The sequence below is a fragment of the Sciurus carolinensis genome, chromosome 3 (genome assembly GCF_902686445.1).
Source record: "Sciurus carolinensis chromosome 3, mSciCar1.2, whole genome shotgun sequence".
In the NCBI taxonomy this organism is placed as follows: Eukaryota; Metazoa; Chordata; class Mammalia; order Rodentia; family Sciuridae; genus Sciurus; species Sciurus carolinensis.
The window spans coordinates 139,227,633-139,255,126 of record NC_062215.1 but is presented as its reverse complement, the minus strand read 5'-3'; the positions used below and the strand labels follow the sequence as shown (position 1 = coordinate 139,255,126).

At 41.0% G+C, this 27,494-nt stretch overlaps 1 protein-coding gene across 4 annotated transcripts in view; it reads right to left on the bottom strand.

Moving 5' to 3' along the window:
• Window positions 1-27,494, bottom strand: part of Myo1b (myosin IB) — a 179,262-nt gene that overhangs the window by 114,100 nt on the left and 37,668 nt on the right. For all 4 annotated transcript variants that reach the window (XM_047543729.1, XM_047543731.1, XM_047543732.1 and 1 more), the window contains exon 3: window positions 14,462-14,577. In XM_047543729.1, coding sequence (XP_047399685.1) covers window positions 14,462-14,577 — 116 coding nt within the window. The remainder of the gene's footprint in view (window positions 1-14,461; window positions 14,578-27,494) is intronic.

Here is a 27,494-nt window from a genome sequence, read left to right as displayed (position 1 = left end):
ACACATTTCCACATTTCCTCCTTCCTCATACGTGGCATCCAGGTAATAAGCAATCAGAGCCATGACTCAGCCACATCACGTAATCATATTTAGCCACACGTGTGCATTTTATATCTTTAACATCTTTTACTGCAGTAACACTTTTGTTAATATATTTCTGTAACCTTAGACAACTCTTCCATTTTGAATGTCTGTTTCTACCCAAAGTGCTTAGATGAACCAACTATATATAAGCCTCTGCTATTAATAATAGCCAAGTCAATTATAAATACATATAGAAGCAGCAGCAATATTTGGTGGCCAATGTGAGATGGGGTGTGTGAGTATGAGAATATGTCTTTTGAAAGCATAGAAACTAGCATAGCAATTCCTAATGAAATATTCAAGAGTCCTTCCTTGTCAATCCAAGTTTTATAAAAGTATGGAAGATGGAAGTGGGAATGGACCCCTCCAATCTTAAGCCTCATGAACTTCCCAAAGGTAGAAAACTCATTGAGCAAATCATCCAAATCTTCCCTGCCTCCAGGGTCTTCCAACTTTTTGCTGTTGAGGTAGACTGAAAGAGCAAAAATAGCAGAAAAGATAAACAAACTAATTTACTACTTTAGTGCTAAATTTCTGTGAAATTAGGCTAAGCCATCTATAAGGCTTAGGATATTCCTGTGGTAATGGAGGATATTCTAGTCAGATCTCCAGCTGACCATCCATGCATTTAGATGTTGAATCCTATTATCCAAAGGGGAGGGCTCCACATGGAAAGGAATAGACATACCATATATATGCTGATAAAGGTTGAAATTGGTGTACTTTGTATGAAATGTTGCCCCTCCTGAATAACATTATGATTCATCACTAATAGCAACTGGAGGTTTTGTTATAAAACATAAATGAATTAACATCTGTTTATACTTAAAAGTTATTCCAACATTCAATCATTCATCACTCGTTCATTAAAACATTGCATTTACACACATGCACATTTAGGTATATTTGACAAGTCTGAAAATTTTTTCCAGTTGGTGAATGAAATGCAAGATGGTAATTTTTCCAGACATACAAGCTTGTAATTTTAAGTAATGCCCTTATCCAAACTCCTCTCCCATTACTTTGGAATAACCTTCCTAATCCTTCAATCCTCCTGATGACTCAAGCAGACTGGTATTTGAAAGTTTTAATGAAATTAGAAATTACTTCTACATGTAGCTATCTTCTCAACTTAAGTACTTTTTCCCTTTTCTAACACCTTGGTTCTTTGTGCCATAGCCAAAATGGGTCTTTTCATGTATATTTCATATAACTAGTTATTACACATAATGACCACCTGTTTCAGAAACTCCTTCTTTAAGACTCAAAGCAGGTGGCACCTTCAGAATCTCTGAATCCCCCAATTTTTCTGTGCTTCCAACTTATTTCTTGCTTTTGCAAGCACAGTCAGCCTTCTGTGTCACCAGGTTCCCCATCTGTGGCTTCGACAGAACTGCAGATTGAAAATAATAGAAAATAAAACTGTACCGAACATGCACACACTATTTTTCTTACCATTATTCCCTAAATGATAGTGTCACAATAATTTACATGGCATTTGTATTGCATTAGGTAGTATAAATAAGAGATGATTCCAAGTAAATGGGAGGATTGTGTGGGTTATATGCAAATGATATACCCGTTAATATTAGGAGCATAGTTGGGTTTTGATATCCTGAGAAGGTCCTAGAACCCATCCCCCATGGATAGATCCAGGGATGACTGTATGCTGTTATATTAAAATGACAGGCTTATGCAGCCATACCTCAACCCCACAACGAGACCGAAAGCCCCTTAAAGACAGAGGCCATGTCTTCTACCCCATTTTTAATTGACAGCGGCCCCCAAATTCATTCATTCGTGCAGCTAGAAGTCTTTATGGAGTGGCTGCACCATGCCAGGCATGCTGTAGAGGCATGGACTTGTGAAACAAACAAAACCCCTGTCCTCATGGAGACAACACTCTAGGCAGGCGGCAGACAGAAACAAATGACCACACAGTGCCATGTCAGGCCATGACAAAGACTGCAGAAAAGCAGTCTGGGGTAATGAGTGCCAGGGGCAGGGACTGCTGCCTGAGGTAGTATTTTCTGGTTTCTCTGACAACTGAGACATCTCTTGGCTGAGGCAGGAAAGCACTCCAGCCCTACGTAGGGGAGGAGAGACACCAGGAGCACACAGGGTGTCCCAGGAGCAGCACGAGGCCAGTGTGGCTGCAGCAAGGTGCTGGGAAGAAAGAAATGCAGGTGGAGAGGAGGCCACAGCCCAGACCAAGTGGAGCTGGCAGGCCTCACAGAAGCCACTGCAGGTTTTTGAGCAGCAAAGGAAAGCAATCTGACAGGCACCTTGGAAAAAGATGGCTCTAGCCAGCTCTACCAACACCGCTGAAGAAAAGATAATCGGGAGGTGAGAGAGACAAGGAGGAGCCATCAGGAGAGCTGAAGCAGAGAGGCCAGATAGGAGGCAAAAGTGGATGTGGCCCAACGACACCGTGGCAGTGGAGGTAGCCACGGAAGGTCAGACGGGGATTGCACCCGATGCTGGAATGGGTGTGGGGTAGAAGAAAGGGAAGAAAAGGTTTATAGGGTGAGTAACCCAAGGGTGGTGCTGCCACTCCCAAGGCCGGAAAAAGAGAGGGAGTGGGGCAACCCTGGGAGTCCGGCCTGAAGCACGCTGAAGTATGTGAATCATGTCCTCCGATATCCAGGGAGATGTCAAAGAGTTGAGTGTGGCTGAGTCTCCTGCAGCTCCAGCTGGAGATGGAAACCTGGGAGGGATGACCACATACAAAGGGCATTCGAAGCTCACAAGGTGCATGGAAGTGGTACCTACAGAGCAGAAAAGGGAAAGAACCAGAGCCAGGCCCTGGGATGTGTCAACTCAAGTGTAAGAGGTGCCTCCAGGGGAGGCTGAAGAGGGAGCAGCCTTCAGGGTGGGAAAACAGACCCGTGTGGAGGCCACAATGCCAAGGGGCTGGTCATGGTGTCAAACATTACTGATAATTACAGGAAGAGGAGGATTCAAAATTGACCAGTAGGCAACATGGACAATCTTGAAAAGAACTGTTTTAATGAAGTAGGAAGATGAGTGTTTGATGACAGTGACTTTACTAAAGAAAAGGAGTTCAAGTGGGGAAAATAAGTGAACCCAACTTTATCATAGTTCTTTAACAAAGGTAAACAGACAGATGGGGTGATAGCTGGGAGAACGGAATCAAGAGAAATAATGTGATGTGTATGCTGGTGGTGGAGGAGGGAGAGAAAAGTTGGTAATGCGGTGGAGATGGGAGAGGAGGCCTTGAGGACCGAAGGCGGAGTGGGTGGGGTCCCCGCACACCTGCAGGAGCTGCCTGAGCTGGAGCTGGACAGCCGAGTCTTCACAACACTCAAATGTTGACTGACTTGCTGAACAACCTCTAGAAATGTTTGGGAAAGGGTGGCCCACTCAAGTGGATTTCTAAGATGCTACACAGACAATGCAATGTGACCCGGGCTTCCAGGAAGCTAACATTCAGGTATTTCAGATCAGCTTTCTAAGACTGCTCATGAACCACGTGTGCACATGTATGGTCCCTGTTTCAGGTTCCCAGCACAGAGCTCCTAACACCTTTGGAATTTCCTGAGTGATAGGAGTGTCTTTACTATTCATGAAAAGGCCTGTTTCACCCATACCTGAGGTTAGACTAACAAGGTGACTCACAGCAAGGCCCCTAGGTAGCTTCAGGATGGGGGTGTTCACCAGAAAGCCCTGTGACTAGAGGGTGAGCACACTCACCTCCCGGAGGGGAGTCCTGGTGGATGAGCACACACTGATGTGCTGGGAGGTGGCACACCCAGAGGGCGTGCAAGCTCTGCACCCACCCCACCCCCAAACTTGGCCTGCACCTCTGTTCCATATGCTGTTCCTGCCTCATGTCCTTAGATGTTAAGTAAGGTGCTCTCCTGAGTCCTGTGAGTTGTTCTAACCAATTCACAAAACTGAAGGGAGCACAGGGCCATGGAAACCCCTGAATTTATGGCTGTCTGGACAGAACTGTGAGTAGCAAGGGCACTCCATCTGCAGCCAGCATAGGAAGTGGAGGGAGCCTCTGACCTGTGAAGCCTCTGCAGAGTTAGCGTCACAGGTGATGAACAGTTAGACATCCAGTTAGGGCCGGAGAATTTGTTGGTGTCAAGAAAAACCACACATTTGGTGTCAGAAATGATATTAGAAAACACACATCTATAGTTAGTCGATGGCGGAATAAAACCCAATCAATAAATGGGCTAAGGAATTGGGCAGACACTCCAAAGAAGATACACATGTGATCTACAAATATATGAAAAAGTGTTCATCGTCCCTAGTAATTAGAGAAATGCAAATTAAAACCACCCTAAGATTTCATCTAACTCCAATTAGAATGGCTATTATCAAGAACACAAGCAATAATAAGTGTTGGCGTGGATGTGGGAGATAAAGGCACACTCATACATTGCTGGTAGAGTTGCAAATTGGTGCAGCCACTCTGGAAAGCAGTAAGGAGATTCCTCAGAAAACTTGGAATGAATACCCCATTTGACCCAACTATCCCACTCCTCGGTTTATACCCAAAGGACTTAAAATCAGCTTACTACAGTGATACAGCCACATCAATGTTTATAGCAGCTCAATTCACAATAGCTAAATTGTGGAACCAACCAAGATGCCCTTCAATTGATGAATGGATAAAGAAACTGTGGTGTATATACACAGTGGAATATTACTCAGCCATAAACAAGAATAAAATGATGGTATTTGCTGGTAAATGGATGAAGCTGGAAAATATCATGCTAAGTGAAGTAGGCCAAGCCCAAAAAAGCAAAGGCCGAATGTTTTCTGTGATAAGTGGATGATGATACATAACGAGGCGGGGTGGCAGGTGTGGGGAAGAGAAGGATGGACGAACTTTGGATGGTGTAGAGGAAAATGGGGTGGGAGCAGGTGGGGGAAGGAAAGATAGTAGAATGAAACAATATTACCCTATGTATACATATGTTTGCATGAATGGTGTGAATCTACATTGTGTACAACCATAGAAATGAAAAATTGTACCCTATTTGTGTACAATGAATCAAAATGCAGTCTGTAAAAATAAAAAAAATTTTAATTAAAAAAAGAAAAAAAGTAAGGGAAGTCCACAGGAATTGATGACAGGAGTTAATGTCTTGATGAAATTTAAGTTTAAGGAATAAGAAACTAGGACTAAAAAACCTGCTTCCCTAAAAATGACGCAAGTATAACCAATAACTCTAAATACAGAAAACGGGGTGGGAGCTGTACATGGTGGGTCATTTTCTTCCCAAGCCATAAATACCTTAAGAGGAAGTTCAGATCAAAGCAACACAGTCCATGAGCCAGAGACAGCGGAGCATGAGTTAATAATTACCTTAAAAATAAAACAACTACACGGTGACCTCATACACCAAAGAGGGAATCAGATTTTGCCTGAAAGTCTGTAGAAGCACATGTGGGCATCCGCGAACAGCCAGTGAGTGAGCACTCACAGCAGGTCCGACCCTGGGAAGGTGAGCCTGCGGTCTTCCCCAGTCCAAGCAATCCACCCTTACCACAGTGGGAACTGGAGCAGGGAGGTGCGGGCAAGAAGCACCCTACTCCAAGTCCACGCCACAGCCCCCCAGGGGCCCACGGCTGCCTTACAAAGCTATCTCCAAGCTACTCCAACATTTCAGGAGCCGCTTGGCATTCTGATCATGGGACTCCCCATCCCAGCCAGGAGGCCTGACTGACCTCTGATCCTCCTCCCACCCCATCGCTCCTCACCTCTTCCCGTCAGCCACTCTGCTGCAGAACCCATAGGGATTTCCTCTGAAATATCCTCCACCCCAGATAAGCTTTCTATCCTTGTCCCGTCTAGTCATGAGTCCCTCTTGCCCTGTGTCCTCAGAACAGTCCAAATCCCAAAGCTGGCCTATGGTTCCTTCTGCCTGCTCAGTACAAACCCTGAGCACACGAGCTCTTCCTGCCCAGGCTGGCCTTCCTCTTCCCCCTCGTCTCCCCTCCCTAGCACGTACCCTGTGTTCCACCTGGGGAACTGCACGAATTTAGATCCCTGGCAGGCCAGGCCTCCCTGCACCTTCACATCTGCTGTACCCTCGCCTAGAACATTTTCTCCCAGCTCATCACAGGGCTCCCTGCTTTATCCCCCGAGGAAGACCCTGAACTATCACTGCCTCAATCAGGCATTGCCTGGCTACCCTAATTAAATACTTAAGCACACAGTCCTCAGGTCCATGCCCTGCTGCCTCTCCATAAGCACATTACCACCTCAAATATCATTTGTTCTATTTACCTCTCTCGCACCTTGTGTCTCTCTGTGCTATAATGTAAGCCAATGAGGCCCAGATTTGCACTCATTTTATCCAGTAGCTGTGCTAGTATCTGGCATACAGTAGGTACTCAAAAAATATATGTTGAATTCTAGTCAACACTCTTGCCTCTGACTGGGAAATTCTTTCCTGGGCCTAAAATCCTATTCTTTATCCATGCAGTAAATTCATTCTTCAAGGATTGTCCTTCAATTCACTGTCCTGCTTCCTAATACCTTCTCCACAGGGGGCCATACCATTTACAGTTCACTCTCACTCTGTGGGAGCAAGGAGGTTCCACTAGCAATCACACTGGCACAACCGGAAGAACCAGAATATGTCCCTGCCTTCTTTTTTTTGGCATTTCTCTCCCTTTTGGAGTTATGCATGTGTTGGTCTGTTTCCTGCACCCAGTTGTGCATCCATAAAGACAAATTCATCTTCATATCCTCAGTACCTCACACATATTGTGGATGCTTAAACATGTTTAACGAAATGAATGAACAATTACTTCCCATTGGGGATTTCAGATCCCCAGAGACAGGTTGGAGTTGGGAGGAAGCAGACCCTGGACCATGGGGGAGGATCAAACCTCCCTCCTGGATTGGCACATGGGGGCCTGTTTCCCTTTACATGAGTTCTGCCCCTGTGACAGCCCCAGGTCCTACCTTAGTTCCCCGGCCTGCTGAGTAAGGGCCCCACACTCACTTTGCAAGGCTCTGTTTATCACCCTACATTTTGCTACACCCTGTCCAAACTCCTACATGGCTCCCTCTGCCCCACCACCTGGTCCTACTGCCACACAGAGCAGGGCAATGGTTCTTATTTCAACACTGAGGCAGGGGCGGGGGGCAGCATCTCTCCGCATGCTCCCTAAGCACACCCTCTCTACTCCAGGGCTCCCTGTACTCCAACTATAGTTCTGTTTTTCAGGGATAAAGGATTAGCCTGACCCTTTTCAGGGCTGCAGCCTCAATGCCACTCCTTTGATTGAAATGGATCTTTTTCAGAATATTATAGGATTTCTCAGGGCCTGTCAAAGACCCAGAGTAACATTCTGGCAGGAAATGGCCTATTTTGCTCAAACCCAAACTTTGCCCTTTAAGATCATATCACTGCAATTATCATGTATGCTGGCACAAACATGAGCTGTGCTTACAAACAGCCTTTTCAAAATAAATTCTTTCAAGTCTGGGATATGCGTCTGGTGAGAATGGATATAATTTCTCATTAGGGGCCTAGAAATTAAAATGCTGAGACTTCCTAGACATACCAGAAACACAAAGAACACGTATGCTTACATCACGGCAATTTTCATGATAAAAACATTAGGCTGGCATTGGACCAACCTTCCTACTTTGGTTGAGGAAGCTTTGTAATCTGAAAAGTGAAATCAGCAGAGGTCTCCTTCTGCCAAGAGAATATATTCTAAAAGAAGCTACAATGAAATAACCCCAGGGAAACAATATTCTCCCAGGAATAAAAGTTTGGGAGTCAAAAGCAGTAAATTCAATTCATGGAGCATTTACAGAAGCTGAGCATGTGCTAGGCCCAGGTATATTTTCCATCATGGACCATGGGTCAGGAAGCTTTCAAGTGAGCAGTTGAACTTCACCACCACATGGCTACTGCACTGCTGAAATTTTTCTAATCCATAGTGTTCCAGAATCAAACGAATATTCCCAAAGACAAAACACCTGCCTCTGCTTATTTGGACCCATGATGATTGTAAATGGAAAAAAAAAAAAAAACACTGTAGCTGTTTCCAAGATGGTGTCATTATGCAAAATGTTAATTTTAGGTGTCTGAGCTGAAGAGTAACTCAGGGTTCTGATTCCCTCCTGCACAAGTTACTTATGCCTGTCAGAGATAAGAGATGAAAGCTTGGCAGACCACAGCCCACCCTCTACTGACTTGGAGTACTTCAGAGACTAAGCTACAGAGGCATTTTATAAGAATACTCCTGAAAATCACTTTTCCTTTCACTGAAGTCTCCCCTCCCCTGCTCTTCCCTTTTTCCCTAATGGTGTGAACAATCTTCACCTCGAATACTTCCATCAGAGTATTTTCTCCCTAATGAAGATGAGAATTTTGCTTGTTCAGTGCTGTATCCCAGGGCCCAAAAGGGTTTCTGGCACGTGGTAAGTTCTCAGTAAATATTTGCTCAGTAAATGAATGACTTCTCCAAAGCAGTAAGTAGAAAGCATACTAGAGGGGAAAACATAAAACACTTTCCTGAACATGGTGTTTCAGGAGGTACTAGATCAATTAAACACTCAACTATTCCAAAAGTAAAATGAGAAATAATACAACAGCCTCAGCAACATCACATCAACACACACACACACACACAACTTTGAGAAAGAACTTTCACACCAGCTACTCAAGCAACCTCTACAAAAATGCATAATCCAGTTGTCACAAGAGTTCTTAAAGAAACAGTCTTATTCACAGAATTTCAACTGTGCTGGAGAGAAAAATATTGATGATATTGATTATATAACAGGGACAATGCCTGGGTCTTCCGCCCTCGACCCCTAACCTAAGCTTTTCTGTACACCCAACCACAGCACTTATACATTTTCAGATATAATCAGAATTGTTCTTTATGACACTCATCTGGTTCACCTTGAATGTCAGTAAAATGATAATACTACTATCAGGGGCTCAACATACAAACATTCTAGCAGTTTCACTCTACAGGCAATGGCATGTGGTCCTGTAAAATCAGGGTGGCACAAATTGAAAGGTCAAAATTTCTAGAGACAGATCCCTCATGTCTGGACAACTAACATTACCAACATCCAAAATCCTCCCACTAATTATTTTCCCATTTTTATGTAAGAGTAACCAAAATTTTTTTCAAAGTCTTAAGTCATTTTTCAAAGTGTTCAAGATTTATTGGTGGGGTTTTTCCATTTACAAAAATGGAAAGCACTGCTTGCTTCAAACAGTACTTGAAAACCCTAATACAACATGACTGCCACATGATAGCCTAATTTAAGGACAGACTGAAGCTCTCTCCTGCACTGCGACTGCCAGGTAGGGTTGAGGGTTGGTAGCAGGTAACACGACATATTCTTTATTCTAGTAGCAAGTTCCTTCAACTAGCACATATATAACATGAACAAACTGAAACTGCAAAAAATACTTGAAGAGCACCATAAAAATAATATTTTAGCTCATTTTTTAATGAAAATTCATTATATTATCTGATTTTTTTTTTTAAAAACTCCTTAACAGCCTAATAAGAAGTTTGGTTTTACTGAACCATCAAATATGAGATAATATGGGCCACAGGAAATGAAAAATTATTTAAAATCCCTTTTATTACATAGTTATTGGGCTCTTAAAAGAAAAGAACTGGCCTGGAGCTAAAGCAATCGAAGTTCTGAATGAACCCAGTTACTGAGTTGTATGAAATGTACAAAGTCCCTCCTGAGATAGATTTTTTTTTTTTAATCCTGATCTTTAAAGAGTTTAAAAATCACACTGGAAAGATACACCTTACCAGATTAGAAAACAAACTGTAGAGTCTGCCACATTGAGATCATGCTCAAAGGTGTAGGTCTACCTACAAAGGGGACAGGAATCCAGAGAAAGAAGGAAGTCCCACAAGGAGCAGGATATCTGAGATCCCAGAAATGACAAGAGAAGTGTTTGTGAAAGAAATTTAGGTAAGAAATCACTCTCTCTTTGTATCACTCATTTGGACATTTCTACTATCTGAAAGTCATGCAAATATCTTTTAATTGTCTGAAACTTGAAGCAAGATAAGTTTGGGATACCTTCAAATACATGAATTATAAGGAAACAATATGCTTTTACAGACTAGCAGTGAACAACATCTCAAATTAAATTCCAAACAAAATCTGGAATCAAAAAAATGTTTTCAAAGTCTGAGCATCTGTTTAAGTTTTTCAAATTAAAATCAAACTCTTGAAATGGTAGTGTGTCAAAAGTCTTTGTCACCTTATCCCCTTATATCAAAAAACTCCTATCTGAGAAGGCCAGGCTGGGTGTCAGTAGGAAACCAAGCTAGTACTGGCCCTGTTTCACGTTCTAATAAACTATCAATGATGGACGTTCACAAAGAATAACGCAGGAAGATACATTAACAGAAGGAGGCAATGTCCCACCATAGAGGAGTAAGTGGTGAAAAAGAGCTTGTGAGAATACTGGAATATTATCGAGATAATATTATTATTGAGGTAACACAAGACTATCCCACGTAACTTATTATTACAACAATTGATATAATTATTACTGTTAATAGAGATGGCTATTCCTTACTTCAGGGTTATGGTTATGGCAGACTTCATGACAAGCACTTCACACATACCAGATAATTTCATAATCTAAGTATCAATGAGATATTTATCCCTCCCAAAATTCCTATGAGTTAATAATTACCTTCCCATTGAACAGAGTGAATCACTTAACTTCTCTAAATTAAAACCGGGCTGACACTCCAGTCCTGTTCCACACAGTCTTACTGACCTCTTTCCAAATTTCAGTACTGCCCATACCCTGCCAGCAAATGCCAACTCTGCAGGCAAGCTGACAGCAGTCAGATAATCCCGCCAGCAAAGGCTACGCTCTGACAGATCTGTCTCCGCAGGGCAGAGGTGAGCGGAGGTTCTTCCCTGCACAAGTCCGAAGCCATCTGAGCTCTGAAGGAAGAGCAGGAGCTGCTTTGGAGCAGAAGGAGGGAAAAGCCAGGCAGGAGACCAAGAATGTAGAGATGCTGTGGTCAGAGGGCACATGTGGGCTGAGGACCGGAAGAGTCAAGGAAGATGGGGACCAGTGTGACACAAAATTTAGAGGCATTAGGTACAATTCTACCTGGCTTACCTTGTAGAGTGTTCTACAGGCCATGGTACAGAGTTTACCTTTATCCTCGGCACAATGAGAATTCATATTATTTTATCGCTGGTGGTGACCGTTTTCTTTGGAGGGTGCACCAGGGTAGCCCTGCCACTTTGCCTCGTACAGGAATCTTTTGGGGCCGGAATAAAAATCAGTTCCAAAGCATGAACTACTGAGTTCTAGAATAGACATCTATCACACATCTAAACATCCACAAATTGGAGATGTGAGCTGCAAATGAAGTAGTTTGTGGACTAGACCCTGTGAGTAAACTGAGGCATGGTCAATTTTCTTGGAGGGCCTAGGATGCAAAAGCACAGGCAACCCAAGCATAGGGGAATGGAGTACACAGCATGAGGCCCTGCCATGAAAATCACAGAACCCACTTCCAGATGAGAGGAATGAGATTCACATCCCCGCTCCACTCCCACCAGCTGTGTAGCTTTAGATAAATTACTTGGTCTTTCTGTAACATTTTCTCCACTTGTAATAGCATCTACTCCCAAGTATTATTTTCACAATGAAACAATTTATAATACATGCGAAGTATTTAGGGTAGTAGCCTTACACAGCAAATACTCAATAAATGCTGCAATTACTACTATTATTTATTAATATTATAAAAGATTATAATATGCAATAAGCAGTTAAGAAAGGAAAAAACTATAAATATACATCCGAGACAACATGAAACATGTCTCAAAATTGAACTGCATAAAAATAACACAGAAAGCTTTCGGAAAATGTAGGTTCCTCACCTGTCAGAGTTAAGGCCAAGGAAACCAGAGTTTCCATGAGTTCCTGGGGAATTCTGATACTGTTAGTACAAGAACCATACTTTGAGAAGCATGCTTCAAGACATAAAATTTAAAATAAATGTTCAGACCTCATATAAAATATTTCATTGCAAGAGTCTAATGATAGGGATGATTTTTATAACACCAATTTCAAATTTTATTTTTTGAAGGCGCAATGAGATTTGCAAAACCTACTTCTATTTATTTATTTGGTACCAGGGATTGAACTCAGGGGCACTGGACCACTGAGCCACATCCCCAGCCCTATTTTGTATTTTATTTAGAGACAGGGTCTCACTGAGTTGCTTAGCATCTCACTGTTGCTGAGGCTGGCTTTGAACTGGAGACCCTTCTGCCTTAGCCTCCTGAGCCACTAGGATTACAAGCATGTGCCTCTGCACCCGGTGCAAAATCTACTTCTAGGAGAAAGCTGAATAATCAGAATCAATTTGACTGGTAAAATACATAGCACTCCATTTTTTAATAACCACTTTTATAGATTATTTAAATCTTTACTTTCAAACAGCCCAAAAATGTCTCTGAGTGATATATTATCAAGACAAACTAAAAGAAACATCTAGACATATATATATATATATATAGGACATATGTATATATAGAATGTAATATAGGATATATTTATGACAATAAAGAACTAGACATCTATATATAAATATATATTCCTTAATTATGAGATCTTATTTTTAAATCAAAAGTAACAGCCAATTTTAACCTCACAGGAAATGGAAGACTCTTTCTGCTACGACACAACTACAACTTTCTGCAGGTTTTCATATTCATCCAGGGTTTCTCAGTCTCCACTCTACTGATACTGTGACAGACAATTCTGTATTGTAGGGGCTGCTCTGTGCCCTGCAGGATGTTCACCAGCACCCCTGACCTCCACCCATGAGCAGCACCCTTCTATCCCTAGTGTGACAACCAAAAATGTCTCCAGACCTTGTCAAGTAGCTCCAGGGCCAAAATCAGCCCTGCTTGAAAACTACTGCTTTCACTAGAAAAACTCTGAAGGGTGGCATCTTAACCCTCTTTAAATGCCATTCCCAGGTTCCCAAGGACCAATCACTCCTTGACCCAGTCGACCTTGACCTTCCCAACATTTCCTCTTCAACATGTACATACACATGCATTCATACATATTTCATGGTAATGTGGGGTTGTTTTCAAATACTATCTGTTTTCAGGGAGAAAGGACGATGCCATTGCTAAAGGTAATAATGGTGGTACTAATAACACCCTTGAATATACTTGATCCTTCTCAAGACATTTTGGCATACACTGGTCCCAGCCCAGTATTCAGTAGCAGTTCCCAAATATTTTAAATCCACATTGGACAGTTTATCACAGAACAGTATGAAACATTGTTTACCAACACACCTCTGTAAGTCACCCGGCGCCACTTGAAGCAACTGACGATAGTAAGAACATGAATTCTTTATAACACCCGCAGAGGAGGGGGCAGGAAATGTTTCTGCCCAAATAACAGGAGAGAAGCCTGAAGCTCTCCACTCATTCCACAACTTGGCCCAACTTAGCATCTTGCTCTTTCCTGTTCTTTCCACTCAACAGTGGACAGGAGAACGCAAACAGTGAACAGATTCCTCTTGGAAATCAGTAAGTGTACATAACTTATTGTTTGTGATCATTTCTGAAGATTAACCTTCTAACTCTCTCTGAGACATTTTTATTTGGGGAATCAAAAGTTCTAGGACCTAATAATTCAATTCTCCTGCTAGATCCACCAAACCTAAGAAAACTTCCCCTGGGGTTATTTTTCAGTCATTCAGACTAGAAGACACAATTCTAGTGGTATAAACTGACAGAATCATTTAAGCGTCTCTAAAGCAAGTCAACGAAGAACTCACAGAAAGGAATCTACTGGCTTTATGAAGGAACTGTGTATACCCTCAAGGCACCTCTTCAGAAAACTCACACAGGTGACTAACTCAAGAGAAGGAAAGCCAATGGCTTATCCCCATGAAGCTGGTGAACTATGTCCTTGAAGTTCATTACCAACTGAAGATACTGTTTGGCCCTTACCCAAACACCATCACACAACCCACCACTTGGGATCTGCCTTGGCCCAAAAAAAAGACTATGAAAATGCCGCCGGGTCTCTTAATAAACAATGCACATTCCTGTTTTATTTGCAAAACTAATTACCAGCAGCTGCTGCTACTTACACAGAATTTTTAACAGAAAATATTTTACATACTCAAGTATTCTGCCTTTTTAAAAAATTTAAAATAAGGCATAACTATTAACTTCTACATTCCTTTAACTGATCTAAAAAGAAAAAAAATGATGAAATCATTTTCCTGAGACTCAAAGGAGACAGCTGCACACATCTGTCAACTAGGCATCTCTGCAGAAAAAAGAAACTTAGTGCTTTAACACCATACTTACATGTGTGGACTTAGTTCATAAAAATTTCTATTTCTGTAATCTTCCACTTTCTCTGGAGAATAGATGGGCAAGGACCGGTAGGGGTTAACAGATATAACCACACTTCCAATATATGTCTGTAAAAGAAAGAGTAAAATATTTGGATGACTACATAGATATGCTGCAACATTTTAAAGTTTCTTGTCATCTGACTCCATCCTTTTCAAACCAATATTCTACAGCTTCACCACGATTTTATACATTTCGAGAACACTCTGCATTTCTGAAGATGGGTGGTCAGTAATGTTTGTCCATTTTGTATTATAAATGGAAAGCATACTTATATGTTTAAAATACCTTTCAAAATAATCTCTAGATTAGTTTATGATTCTGAATAAGTGCTCTCCAAACCCCTTGACATACCTACCAAAATTTTCATCACCAACGACTGCTAACTATAAGCAAGAGCTATGCCTTGACATGGGGAGCTGGTATTCTCCCTTTTCCTTCATCCTCCTGTTTCACGAAATAGTGACCTAGATTTCCCCTCCTCCCAACCCCCTCCCACACCCACACCTAAACCCCAGGATCCTCCCTTCTGCACTGCCCTCTACAGTTTGTTAATCTCTATGGTGGGCTCAGACCATAGACAATTCGGTATTAGAGTCACAGTTCTCCCTTGGAGATTTGAACAACATAATTCCATATTATAGCTAATGTACTGTAATACAGAATTTAAGCATAGAATTGAAATGTACTTTCCAAAGGAAAGTAGGTTTAATGTCAAATTTACACGTAATATGATATTTAAATATACTTTCTGAGAGATCGATGCAGTGTTTTAACTGATAGAAGCAAACCAGAACACTATTATTTATCTTCCTTTCTTCTTCAAACTTAAACTCCTGGCAATGCAAGGTAGAATTTGGTCTAGTTCATTCTGTACAAGGCCTAGCACAATGTCACAAGCGAGTCACCTAGCAGGAAACTCATCTTGGCAGCTCCATTTTCCTTTGCATCAACATCATAAAGATAACAGGAGGGGAAAAGATGCAACAAACTATATGCTTGATAAAATTTTTGAAAGCAAAAGAAAGATGTAAGAGGAGGGGGCAGGTCTCAACTCCAACTTCCCCACCCGTCCAGTGTCACATAGGAAAAGAGAACATCATTACGAACAAGTCTTCCCACTATTGCCACCATTGGGAATCCAGGAAATGGAAATTAAACAAAATAGAAAACACAAAGAAACAGTAGAAAAGTTCTGCTGAATTTTTTAAGCATGGGTCACAATGATTTTTATTAAAGATTCACCCTGAGCCTGAGGAACCCATGCTTTCATCCTATGGGAACATTATCTTAGCAAGAGTGGGCAAGACTGCTGTTGTAAAAGAAAAGTTTGTTTCCATGCAGTGTCTGGCATTGACATTCTATCATTAGGACCCAGTTAAAACAAAGGATGACTCCAGGTTTCCTAACTGATTGTATTTAATGAGACTTTTCCAGAAAGCTGATGGTCCCCTCACTCTCCAACCCTCCTGAGAGGTGGATGGGAGATGCTTAAGACAGAGTAACTGTCTGAATAGCTTCTAAAACATCAGAATCAGTTACACTGATAGATACGAAATATGACCATTAGCTATTCCTTTAGTATCTGTTGAAAAAAAGATGAGTTTTTAGGTTAAAAAAAAAAAAAAGTACTTGAATCTTTCTCCTTTTGTTAAAAGAAGCGATTTTCTGAATGCAGTAATTTTTTAAATCTATAGATTTTGTGTTAGCAGAGAAACCAATTACTGACTTGCTCTTTAAAACCAAACTTTACAATGGCTAAATTCTTGATAAAAATCTGCCTCTGTGGCATTCTTGCATACCAAACAAACCCGGCTGCCTCAAAAGCAAACTCAAAAGCCATGTGATAAGGTCTTGGTTTCTTTCTGCTATTTGTGACTTTTATACACTAAATTACGTACTCCTCCCCACAGCTGTTCCCATACCACCTAGAATAGGACCTTGTCCACTGATATTGTCTAATACAGGTACATTCATCACTAAGAAAGTCAATGGTTCAAGGCACTGACTCTCATGTAATTATTCTTGTGTTGGAATATCATACCAAATTCACTATATACAGGGCCAAGTATTTTATTAAGCCTGTATGTCCTGTGTCGCCCCTCAACAAATCCTTAAACTATGTCCTTTCCTCTCCAGTTTCCTGTCCTACTATGGTAGACTATTTGCAAACATGGACAGAAAAATGTCTTCCTTCCCTATATGCATACTCCCTATGAGTCATGACTTTGTCCCTCTTTCTATTAAGTTGTAGAGTTTATTTGAATCTGGACTTGCCCATGTGACTTGACTTGATCAAACAGACATTAACCAACGAGGCTTGAAGCACATCTGTGTACTAGGATGTGCGCCCCTTGATTTTTCTAACTATGGTTAGAGGCCATGATGTGAATGACCTTGAGCTTTCCTGCCAGAGAGGTCAGGTGGAGAGCCAACACACCCTGCCCTCAGTCTGCTAGCCGTCAGACATATGAGTTAGGGCCTCCCAAACCACCTTGCCCCACTGGGGCCACTAGATACCTAAAGTCTGATAAGGTAATCCCAGGTGAGACCAGCAGAATATACACAAAGCTGAACTCAATCTACCCAGAGAATTATGAGAAAATAAATGGTTGTTGTTTTAGGTCATTAATTTCTGGGAGTTGTTTGTTACCTGGTAACAATAACTGATACACCTGCAAGGTTCAACAAACCAAAAGAGGGGCCAAGCAGGACGAGACCTATCAATACAAATAAGCAAACATTTACTGTACTGTCTCCCCATTCCGCTTTGTGTATATGGTCCAGGTATATAACCTCTAGCTTTGAATTCCCAGGACTTCTGTCCTTCGTATTTGTGGGTTTCTTCCTTGAGGGTTCCAAATGCATTAGCTAAAATTTAAATATTTCCATGTGCATCAGTAGAATAATTCAAACATTCAGAGTCACAAGCATCTTTCCTCTAAGACACAGAAAGACATTCCTGATAGCAATGGGGTGGGTGGGGGTTAAAGTTCACTGCAGTTTTAGGGAGCCACACTGAAGTAACCATATACCAGATTAAATCTTTTCAGGGATCAGAATAATAGTGACTCAGCAGTTCAATTTTACATCAATTAATATCTGGACTCATAAAAGATATCACAGGTTATTTTCTTATTGCATCATGCTCTATAAAGGATAGTAAACAGATTCCTGATTAAGTTCCCAGTTGGCTACCTCCATGCTCCTGAACCTCAGCACCAGCAGCCCTCAGGAGTGTCTGCACCCCAAAACACAATCATGGTACGCTCCCTGTGGGACCAGCCTCTAACATCTAAGAGCAGGGAAGGGGGAAAAGGGAAAAGAAGTGAAGAGAAGGGAACAAGAAGCAAAGGTGAGAAGAGGAGGAGGAAAAGTCCTGTCTCTCCATAAAAGACACGTTCAAATAGCAGGTTTTTTTCACTTCTCAAGGACAGACATTAAATCAAGAATGTACAAACATTCCTAAGTCAAAACCATCTCCATCTTCATATTTCAAGGATCTCTAGCCCTCCAAACAGACGTCCTGTGAATAAGCAAACAATACTTGAGTGTTCCCACTGTGATTAGTACAAGTGACGTCTTTTCTGGAGGACCTTCAACCCAGCAACTCTCCCTCTCCAGACCACAATTCAGAACCCAAAAGAAAGTTCCTGAGTATTCAAAACTTATAACCTTAAGGCCTATGTGGTATTCTCTAAGAGAGTTCTTCCAAATTCAGTCTTCAGAGGCTCTATATCAAGAGACTCAGGAAGGGCCAGAGATGGGTAATTTTATTAGGAGTTCCCAGATAAACCGATGCATCACCAGGATTGAAAACCAATGCGCTCACCTTCAGCGCTCCCAGGACCAGCTTTTACTGGTCTTTCAACTGCAAAGACCATGCTTGCGCCACTCTTAACCCATCTCCTATCTCACCTTCCCCTTTAAATATCCTCAGATAACTAACTCCCAAAACATTTTGAAAAGAAAAGAAAAACCCTTCTAGCCTTAATTCAATTTTAGCCGCATTTCTAATAAACTTGGTCATGTGGTATCTCAGCACACAACAGGAAAAGAGCTGTACATCTGTAAACTGGGAGAGACCAACAGGTGCCATCCTGCAGCAATATATTCAAATGTTTGATGATGACTCACTGTAAGACACAAAATTTCCATCACAACCCAGTAAGTGTGTGTACCTAATTATACAGACACACACACCTATATGAGATAAAAACTTCACAAAACCCAAATAACCTTACGCAATGCAATGATCCTTTTTGTTTAATTCTATTCATTAAACACTTTTTTTAGAACTGCTGGTCCTAATCCACTAAATGGTTTCCAAGAGCCACTAATGAATGAAACTTGCAGTTTAAAAAAATAGTGCTGCAAGAACACTCGCCTTAACCTTTCTTTTAATTGTTGATTCCCTTGAAATACTAAAGCCATGAACCTTCTCTTCAAAAAAACACAGGTATAACCTGCATGTCAAGTTCGTGTGCAGCTGAGAAACAGGTTAAGAATTCCCACCTCAAGGGAAGAAACAAAGGTCACCGATTAAAAAGGGAGGGGTATCAAAGGAAGAAAAGAAGTGATCCTGATAACTTTAAAACCATAAAATGTTCACAGTAAGAACCAAATGCCAGGCTGTCAGCCCTGAGAATGTGTTATCGCACTGAATCAGAACAGTTTTCAGATTCAGCGGTCAAAGGGAGAGAAAGTAGCCTGTTTTTGACAAGGATGCATACATTTTGGAAAGACATCTCACCAAAAAGTTAAAAAGTGAAGCACGGTTTTAATATTTTAAGTCTCAATAACATGGAACAGTCCTCCAAAAGACCACATAAATAAAACATTAGTACACAAAGAGAAGTCAGAGTAGTCTCACTTTTTTTTTTTTTTGGCGGTGCTGGGGAATGAACCCAGGGCCTTATACTTGCAAGGCAAGCACTCTACCAACTGAGCTATCTCCCCAGCTCAGTGCCACATCTTTTAAACCACAGTTCTTCCCAGCTAGGACTAAAATCTTCAGAAACCTTACAGTCTGAAAGTGGACATTTCAATTCCAAATATGAAATTAAAAATAAAATTACTAAACCATTAAATACACATAAAGAAATCAAAGATGACCTGTTTTCACCATGATGATGAGTTTGATGCTTTTTCAAAGATTAAATTCTTCCAAAAGAGATTTTTAAACATGCTGCTTTGCTGGGGCTTTAACTAGACATTCCAATTGTGAATCTACTCAGTTTTCCTATTTACTTCAGAATCAATTTTAATTATTTGTTTACATGTATTTGGAGTTCCTTAAAAACTCATCCCTATACCTATTAAAGTGCTGGCAAATAATATGCACTTATGCACCTTTTAACTAAGCTATTACTAAACCCACACAAGATAGTTATGAATTCTCTCTTTATCTTAATACCCATAACAATGTAGCACAAAGTGACATGACCACATTAACTAGCAGAAGTGTGTTCAGACAAGGAGCCAAGAATCAGTACCTATTCACCAGAGCTTACAATCCAGGCTGGTGGTCAGTCCTGGAAGGCTCTGGCAAAAAGTAGCCAAAAGGAGAACCTAGTCCCAGGAAAGCTGGGCTCTACAAAGCATCTTTGTGATGGTTTGGTTATGAGGTGTTCCCCAAAAGCACATGTGTGAGATTATGAAAGAATACTCAGAGGTGAAATGATTAGACTGAGTTGCAACTTTGATCCACTCATATGGATTAACCTGCTGGTAACTAAGCAGGCAGAGTATGGCTGGAGCAGGTAGTCACAGGGGTGGCTTGCCTTTGGGTTTATATTTTCTCTCTGGTGAGTGGAGCTCTCTCTCTCTGCTTCCTGGCTGTCGGTCATGACATGAATAACTTTCCTCTGCTATGATGTTCTGCCTTACCTTAGGCCCAGAGCAAAAGAGCTGCCCATCTATGCACTGAGACCTCTAAAACCATGAACCCCAATAAACTTTCCCTCCTCTAAATTGTTCTTATCAGGTCTTTTGGTAACAGTGACGAAAAAGCTGACTCAGTCTTCAACCTTTGTACACTGAAGGGCTACTCTGCTGAGTAGAACCTGGATCCCCTGAGGGATGATGAAATCCTCAGACCTCCAGGAATGGGTAAAAGGAGAAAAAGAAACCATCTTTTAGTGCAGGGGAAACTTTCCATCTCAACAGAAAAGATTTCACCATAATCGTTCCTCAACATCAGGAAAGAGGCAATGCAATAGACAATTTACATAAATGTCTTATGTAATTCGATTACAATCTAAAATGACTTCAAAGAAATATTAAAGAAGGTGTGAGCGTTCCTTAAGTCTGAATCTCTAAATCATGCTACTTTCTTTCACCTCTGTAGTAGTAACAGTTCAAATGCAGGATGGCTCAGAACTCAGGAAAAAATTACCCATCACAAGGCGGCACAATCAAACTGATCCCTAGACTGAGTTTGGGCTACAACCATTTAACCAGCAAGCAACAAACTTATTAAGGGCTCATTTTATGGAAAACATCATGCTAGACCTAGTGAGAAATAAAAGAATATCCTGTGGTCTGTGCACATGAGGGGTTCACAACATTCCTTAACAGGTGAGTCTTTTAGACAGAAAAAGTCTAAAAATTAACTACTCTAGACACAGTAGCAAATGAAAAAGAAGTTAAGGGATTCTTCCTAAATGAGTCATGAGTTCTTCTTATCTTACTATCTAAATGAAATCTCTGAGTTTAAATGAAGGGCAGGTCCCTATGAACTGCAGAAGTCCCTGAGGGCTCTAGGGAAGGCAGGGGACCCAAGAAGGTCTCAAGGATGGCCATGATTCAGATAACACAAGGTTTCCCCAAAGAGTGGCACATGAGATTTTAGGTTTAAGGTGGCACTTGAAACACTTCTTTTTCTTTTCTTTTATTCTTTTTTTAAATTTGCTAAGATTATCTCTTTCAAATTTATTTTTTAAGGTATGAATTTCCAGGGACTCAAATAGGTATCTGTACACCCATGATCACATCAGCATTATTCAAAACAGCCAAGAGTGACCCAAATACTCATCAACAGAAAAATGGAAAAACAAAAAGTGGATGATACAAACAATGGAACATTATTCAGTCTCAAAAAGAAAGGAAATTCTGACACCTACTACAAATGGATAAAACAAGGACAGAGGCACAAAGGCCGGCCTAAGTACATTATAGGGACAGGAAATGGAACAGCTTCCCTAGAGCAAAGTCATTCTGTGAGTAATTAAGACTGGGATCAGATCACCAGACCCTAAGAAAAATAAAAAACAAATAAATTTTTTTTAAAAAGACTGGGAGCAGATTATAGCAAGTCTAATTTCAAGGTAAAGAGTCTAAGAGCAGTTTTGAAGTGAAAAATCAATATATGCTGAGGGGGCTAGATGATGAAACTGGCTGAATTTGAAACAGATCACCCTGACTTAAGTATTTGAGCTCCTAACTCAGATTCTATGTCCTACCCTATTAGTTATGCTTCTCATCTATCTGGAATAGTATGCAAACTGTGGCTCCAAATTATCCAGCAAGTGAAGTTTTTTAGTTTTGTGTGAAGCTGGACATATTATTGAACTTCTCCATACCCCAGTGTCCTCATCTATTCAGAAATAATGCCACTAATTCGTCCCTCATCCAACTCTGAAGGCTGAATGAGACTGTGTGTCCAAGCACTGAACACCAGACACACATCACACATTCCATAATTACTGCCTATTACAATTATATAAATTAAGGATGGCTGTACTGGAATCTATTGGTCACAGCAAAACAGCCAAATCAGGAACTCAAACACCTATTCAAAATATATTAATATCTCTGCTAAACTCATTAGTGAGTCTTGCCTACAATGCCAAAGTCTCGAAGTCTGTTACAAAATGGTCTTGGTATATAGGAAACTGATGACCAGTTTAATGATCAGTATGTCTTAATGAAACTAATAATAAAATTCTAGAATACCAAGAAAATGACTATGTGAGACAAGCTGGGGGGAATCTTCAGCAATTATAACAAACTAGCCTCTTCATGGTGAAGAATCTGCCCTTTTTTGGGGGACATGGATCCTGGGAATTTGATGATAAAACATGAAGATCTTCTATACTGCAGTGTTTTTAATTAAACATCTATAAGACTTCTCAAATTCCCTCAAACAGGGCCTTTGTCTTTTGGTTTAAGATATAGTATGATCTACCAAGCACCTGGGTTGTTTTTCACACAGTTCAAAACTGTCCAAAATGGCTTGGATGAAAATTATAAGGTCAATAACAGATTTAAGTATCTTTCTGAGACTTATAACTTAAAAAAATGTAATTCAGTATGAACACTGACTTCTCCAATCTCAGAAGCACATTTGTGAGATATAAACAGTCCACTTGTACAGGGGAAGAAACTGGATGCACAGGGTTGAAATGAATCACCCAGGGTCTTACAACGAACGGCAGGAGTAAAGTTTCATTCAAAGCTCTACTTCAGAATGCGATGTGATGTCAGGAAAGAGAACTGTGATTTGGTCAGGTTCTTTCACCTGCCGGGCACAGAGATGCACATCCAGGGAACCCTTGAAAACCTATCAGCAAGCTACAGGGAAGGTGAGACCCAAGAGTAAGTATGAGCTCAGCTCCAATATCAATGTGCCTTGACCCCTGCCTGTGCTCCTGCTTCTTCTACCAGCTGGTCTTCTCACCACCTACTCCACAACCAGTCTACTTTGAAGACTCTTACTTACAGTCTGCTTGTGCATGACCCATCATGGCTCTCCTGATGTCACCACTGCTGGCATCTTGCTTCAGTTGGCATTTTATTTTTTCAGTATTTCTCTGTCTGGAGACAGAATCTATCCCTGTTCATCTTTTTATCCAGGCTGTCTGTGGCTTCAATCACACTGGCCTTAGATCAGAAGCCCATGAATAGACCAAGAGGTCTTGCAAACCATGGCGGCAAAAGACATCGCCAGGCACTGTGGTCTAGTCTAAGACATGCCTCCGCTACCGTCACATTATAATCTTTTCTGCCTGGGCTGCCAGTCATTTCAGACTATAAATTAAAGGACTATATATGAGCTCTATGCCACAGTGAAATGTCAGCTAAAAATATTTCCCCAGGCAGCCTTTATTTTAGAGCAGGATAATACAACACTGCTGTATCTTTACTGAGACACACTCTGTAATGAGACAAATATTTCCATATATACACCATTTTCCAGACCTAATACAACTCTTTACTAAGGTACTGAGTAGTTCCGAGTTTTGGATATATTACTTGCTACCAATCTGAAAAATAATAGTATGTGGTTAACTGAGAGCAGAGATACAACAAAAATGAAATCTGTATAATGAATGACAGGAAAGAAGAGAGAGTGGGAGGCAGAGAGGGAAAGGAGGAGGGGAAAGAAGAAAGAGAAAGACTCTAGTATGGTTTGGAAGTGGTATGGGTGTCCCCCCATACTGGAAGCCTGGTCAGGAGTGTGGCAGTGTTGAGGTGGTGGAAATTAAGAGGTATGCCTGTTAAGGGGCGCAACTGAAAAACAGACCGATCACCACTGAGAAGTCCAAATTTGAGAGTCTTTATTAAGCTGGCCAGCTGACTGTCTCACACAATGCCCCAAAAAAATGGCTATTGGGAGAACAGCCCCAACCGCAGGGTTGTAGGGGTTCTTATACCAAAAATCACATTAATCATAAGTATCTGTTGCTGTGATTCAAAATTACACATTAACATCATGAGATCATCGACAGAGGGGGACATGGGTCAAAATGACCCTTACCTAGGTACAAACTGAAGAATGGTTACTAACATTTACACAATCACTGTTCACATGGTACATTGTTTAGGAGCAATAGGAATCAAAAGAGAGCAATTCTTTACTACATAGCAGTTGCCATTGTACATTATTAAATATGTCACACCAAGTAACTGATGATGGGTACAGAGGGGGGGTGTTCCCATGGGAGAAGCTTATTTCCTACATAACATGGAGTCTCAGAGCAAAATGGAGTCTGTTTAGTCATTTCCCTTAGAGTCTGGCCTGTAACATTCTCATGGAGCCAGATCTGTCAGCCCATCACACTCCCAGAAGGAAGTAATCAGGTCACTGGGGACATCACCCTTAAAAGAAATGTAGGTTAGTTGCTTTGAGAGAGGGCTGTTATAACATGAGCCACTCTGAACCATGAGTCGATCTGCTTTCCTGTCTCACCACATGATTTCTTCTGTGTGCAGCCACGTCCCCTTCCGTTTCTCTGCCATATCAAGATGCAGTCAGGAGACGCTCACCGGGACACCAGCAGCATGCTGTTTGGAGCTTCCAGCCATCAGAATTATGAGCCAAATAAATCTCTTTACTTGCTTTATAAATACCCAGGCTCAGGTACTGTTAAAGCAATAGAAAAAGGGCCAAGGGAAACCTAACTAAAGAAAATCTCAACATCTAAAACCTTGAAGAAAACCCACTGTGGGTTTCCAAGTTTTAGATAGTCATAGCACCTACAACGTATACCACTCCTACTGTGTGTCAGGCCTTGGAGTAAGATTCCCCTTCATCTCCACCACGACTCCACAAGTAAGTATCACAACACCTATTTTACGAATGAAAGAACTTCAGTGACTCACAGTGGTCACAGTGTCTGGGAGTGGTCAACATATGAACCTAGCTCTCTCAGTCCCAAGGCCGAGTCTCTCCCAAGATAGCTCACCCTCCACCTCCTCCAAAGTGGAGTTTGATGGACAAAATAGTTTCTCTTTAAAAGTCAGGATTACCATTAAAAATTCATCTGCACTATAGATAGCAGAAACAGATGCAAGCATATCTGAAGAGGGGACAGTTAAACAGGTCACAAAATTGGCCATGTGCTCTGTGGATGAATGGCTTCCTCTTTCTCCTCTACTTTGTGCTCAGGAAGGTGAAGGACCATATGCCTGTCATCCAGTGACCATGATGAAAATATTCTTCTCCCAAGATCTACTCCCGCTTCCCAAAGGACTGGGGTGGGGCATGATCCTTTTAGTTGCTAATACTTTCCCTTGACTTATGAGCCAGCATCACGTAATGATCATCTATAACTCGAGAACCAAACATAATTTGTTGCATGTTTCATGAGTTTATGTCACTATACTGTGGAGCAGTAACTCAATACAAGGCAGGAATCCTGACTGGCACCTCCATTATTCACCCAAGTCATTTAGAGGCTACCTTGTTCCAAAGCCAACACAATCCTCAATATCATGCCCAATTATTTAGGAGATTGAAAAGATTTTCATATTAATGATATCGTTTGAGGCCCATAGCAAACTGTAAAGTCAACAGGACTATCATCAAAAACACGAACTCCGTAGTCAGACTTCCTGTGTATAAATCCTAGCTCCAATCCCCTACTCACTATGTGACTTCGGGCAAGTTTCTTAGCCTTTTTGAGCCTCAGTTTTCTCATATATAAAATGAAGATAATTTTAAAAACTATAGCACAATGAGTTCATGAGAATTAAATGAACTAAAAAACATGTAAAGTGCTCAAAACAGCACCTGGTACCAGCAAAGACATATTAAATGCTTGTTGGTATCCTTTATGATTTTACCAATGAAAACACCAGTCTCCAAAGAGTAGAGATTTCGCCCAGGTCTCAGAGACAACAGATGGCAGCAGCAGACCTAGAGTTCCAGTCCTTGCTCCCTGGTGCCTACCCCACTACTTCCAACAGAAGACACTTCTGCAGACCTAATGTCAGGCCTTTATTTCCTCCAGATTGAACTTCAGGCATGGCTTTAACCAGAATATTTAAATTAACATATTAGAAATATTACACAAATATTTTAAGTACTCTATAGGGCCTGCAAGATGAAAGAACTAAGGTTGGTAAATAAAAGAGAAATGCATATCAACTTAAAAACTTCTAAGAGGAAGAAAATTTCCAGTCACCAAAAGTTTTATGAGAAAACCTGCATGAGTTGAAACTGAGAAATTATCAAAAATGACTGTTGTTATAAAACTGTCCAGGAGATGGATTGTGCTCAGAAATTAGACACAACATTTCTCTTCAGCCTCCTGATTTACTATTTTCCATCAGCTTTATCTTAGCCTTCTAATATTGTGTCTCTATCCCAAACACCAAAGCCACACTCCTAAAAGCTCACCCAGTTTGTTCTCTGTCTGTGCCTGAACGGTCGACCTCCTCGATGAGCTGAGAAGGTCAAGTGCTAGATGGTGGCACCGGGCTCCCACAGAGTCACATCTAGGCACTACATGTCAAGGAGTCCTGCAGACCTCCTTCCTTCCATGCTGGTCTAGGTAGGACGGGAGGTGGCATTAAAGACTGCCCTTGTCCCACTCAAACCTTGCTGGGTCTGAGTCCCCTATAGAGAAAACCTCCTACTTCCAACTGTAGAACAGGAAAAGTGATCTTTAATCAAACAAATACAATGTGGAAGATCACCCCCTACTCTCCATACCACTGTTACTTCTGGGACTGGGACCAGAGTACTGCTGAAAGAAAATTAATTTTCATGCTTTGTATGCCTGTAACATTTGAATTTTTTTTCAAAAGCCTTTGTTACTTTTCTAATTATTTTTTCAAAAGACTTCATAAAAGAAATTAAAAAAAAAAAAAACTTGGAGAGCATTTGGATAGCTGGAATAATGCTCAGTTAGACTTTGAACTCCAGCCCTGCTCTCTGCCAACAACCCCAAGAGCTTAGAAAAGGTCCGAATCTCAGATGGAATTGCAAGCCTGGCCGACATCTTTGTGAGACTGTAAGACCTTAGAGAATCCAGCTAATCTAAGTCACTAAAGTTTATGGCAATTTGGTTTGCAGGGGGGGAAAATCCAATGATACTAAACATATATATTTACATATTCCCAGGAATATATATGTTAAACCAATATAATAGAGATTGCCATGTGTATAAATGAAAGGTGCTTTTGAAATTTCAAATAAATAAATAAATGTTAACCAGTAGTATAAAGTATATAAAGTACTTATTGAATATATCTTTCA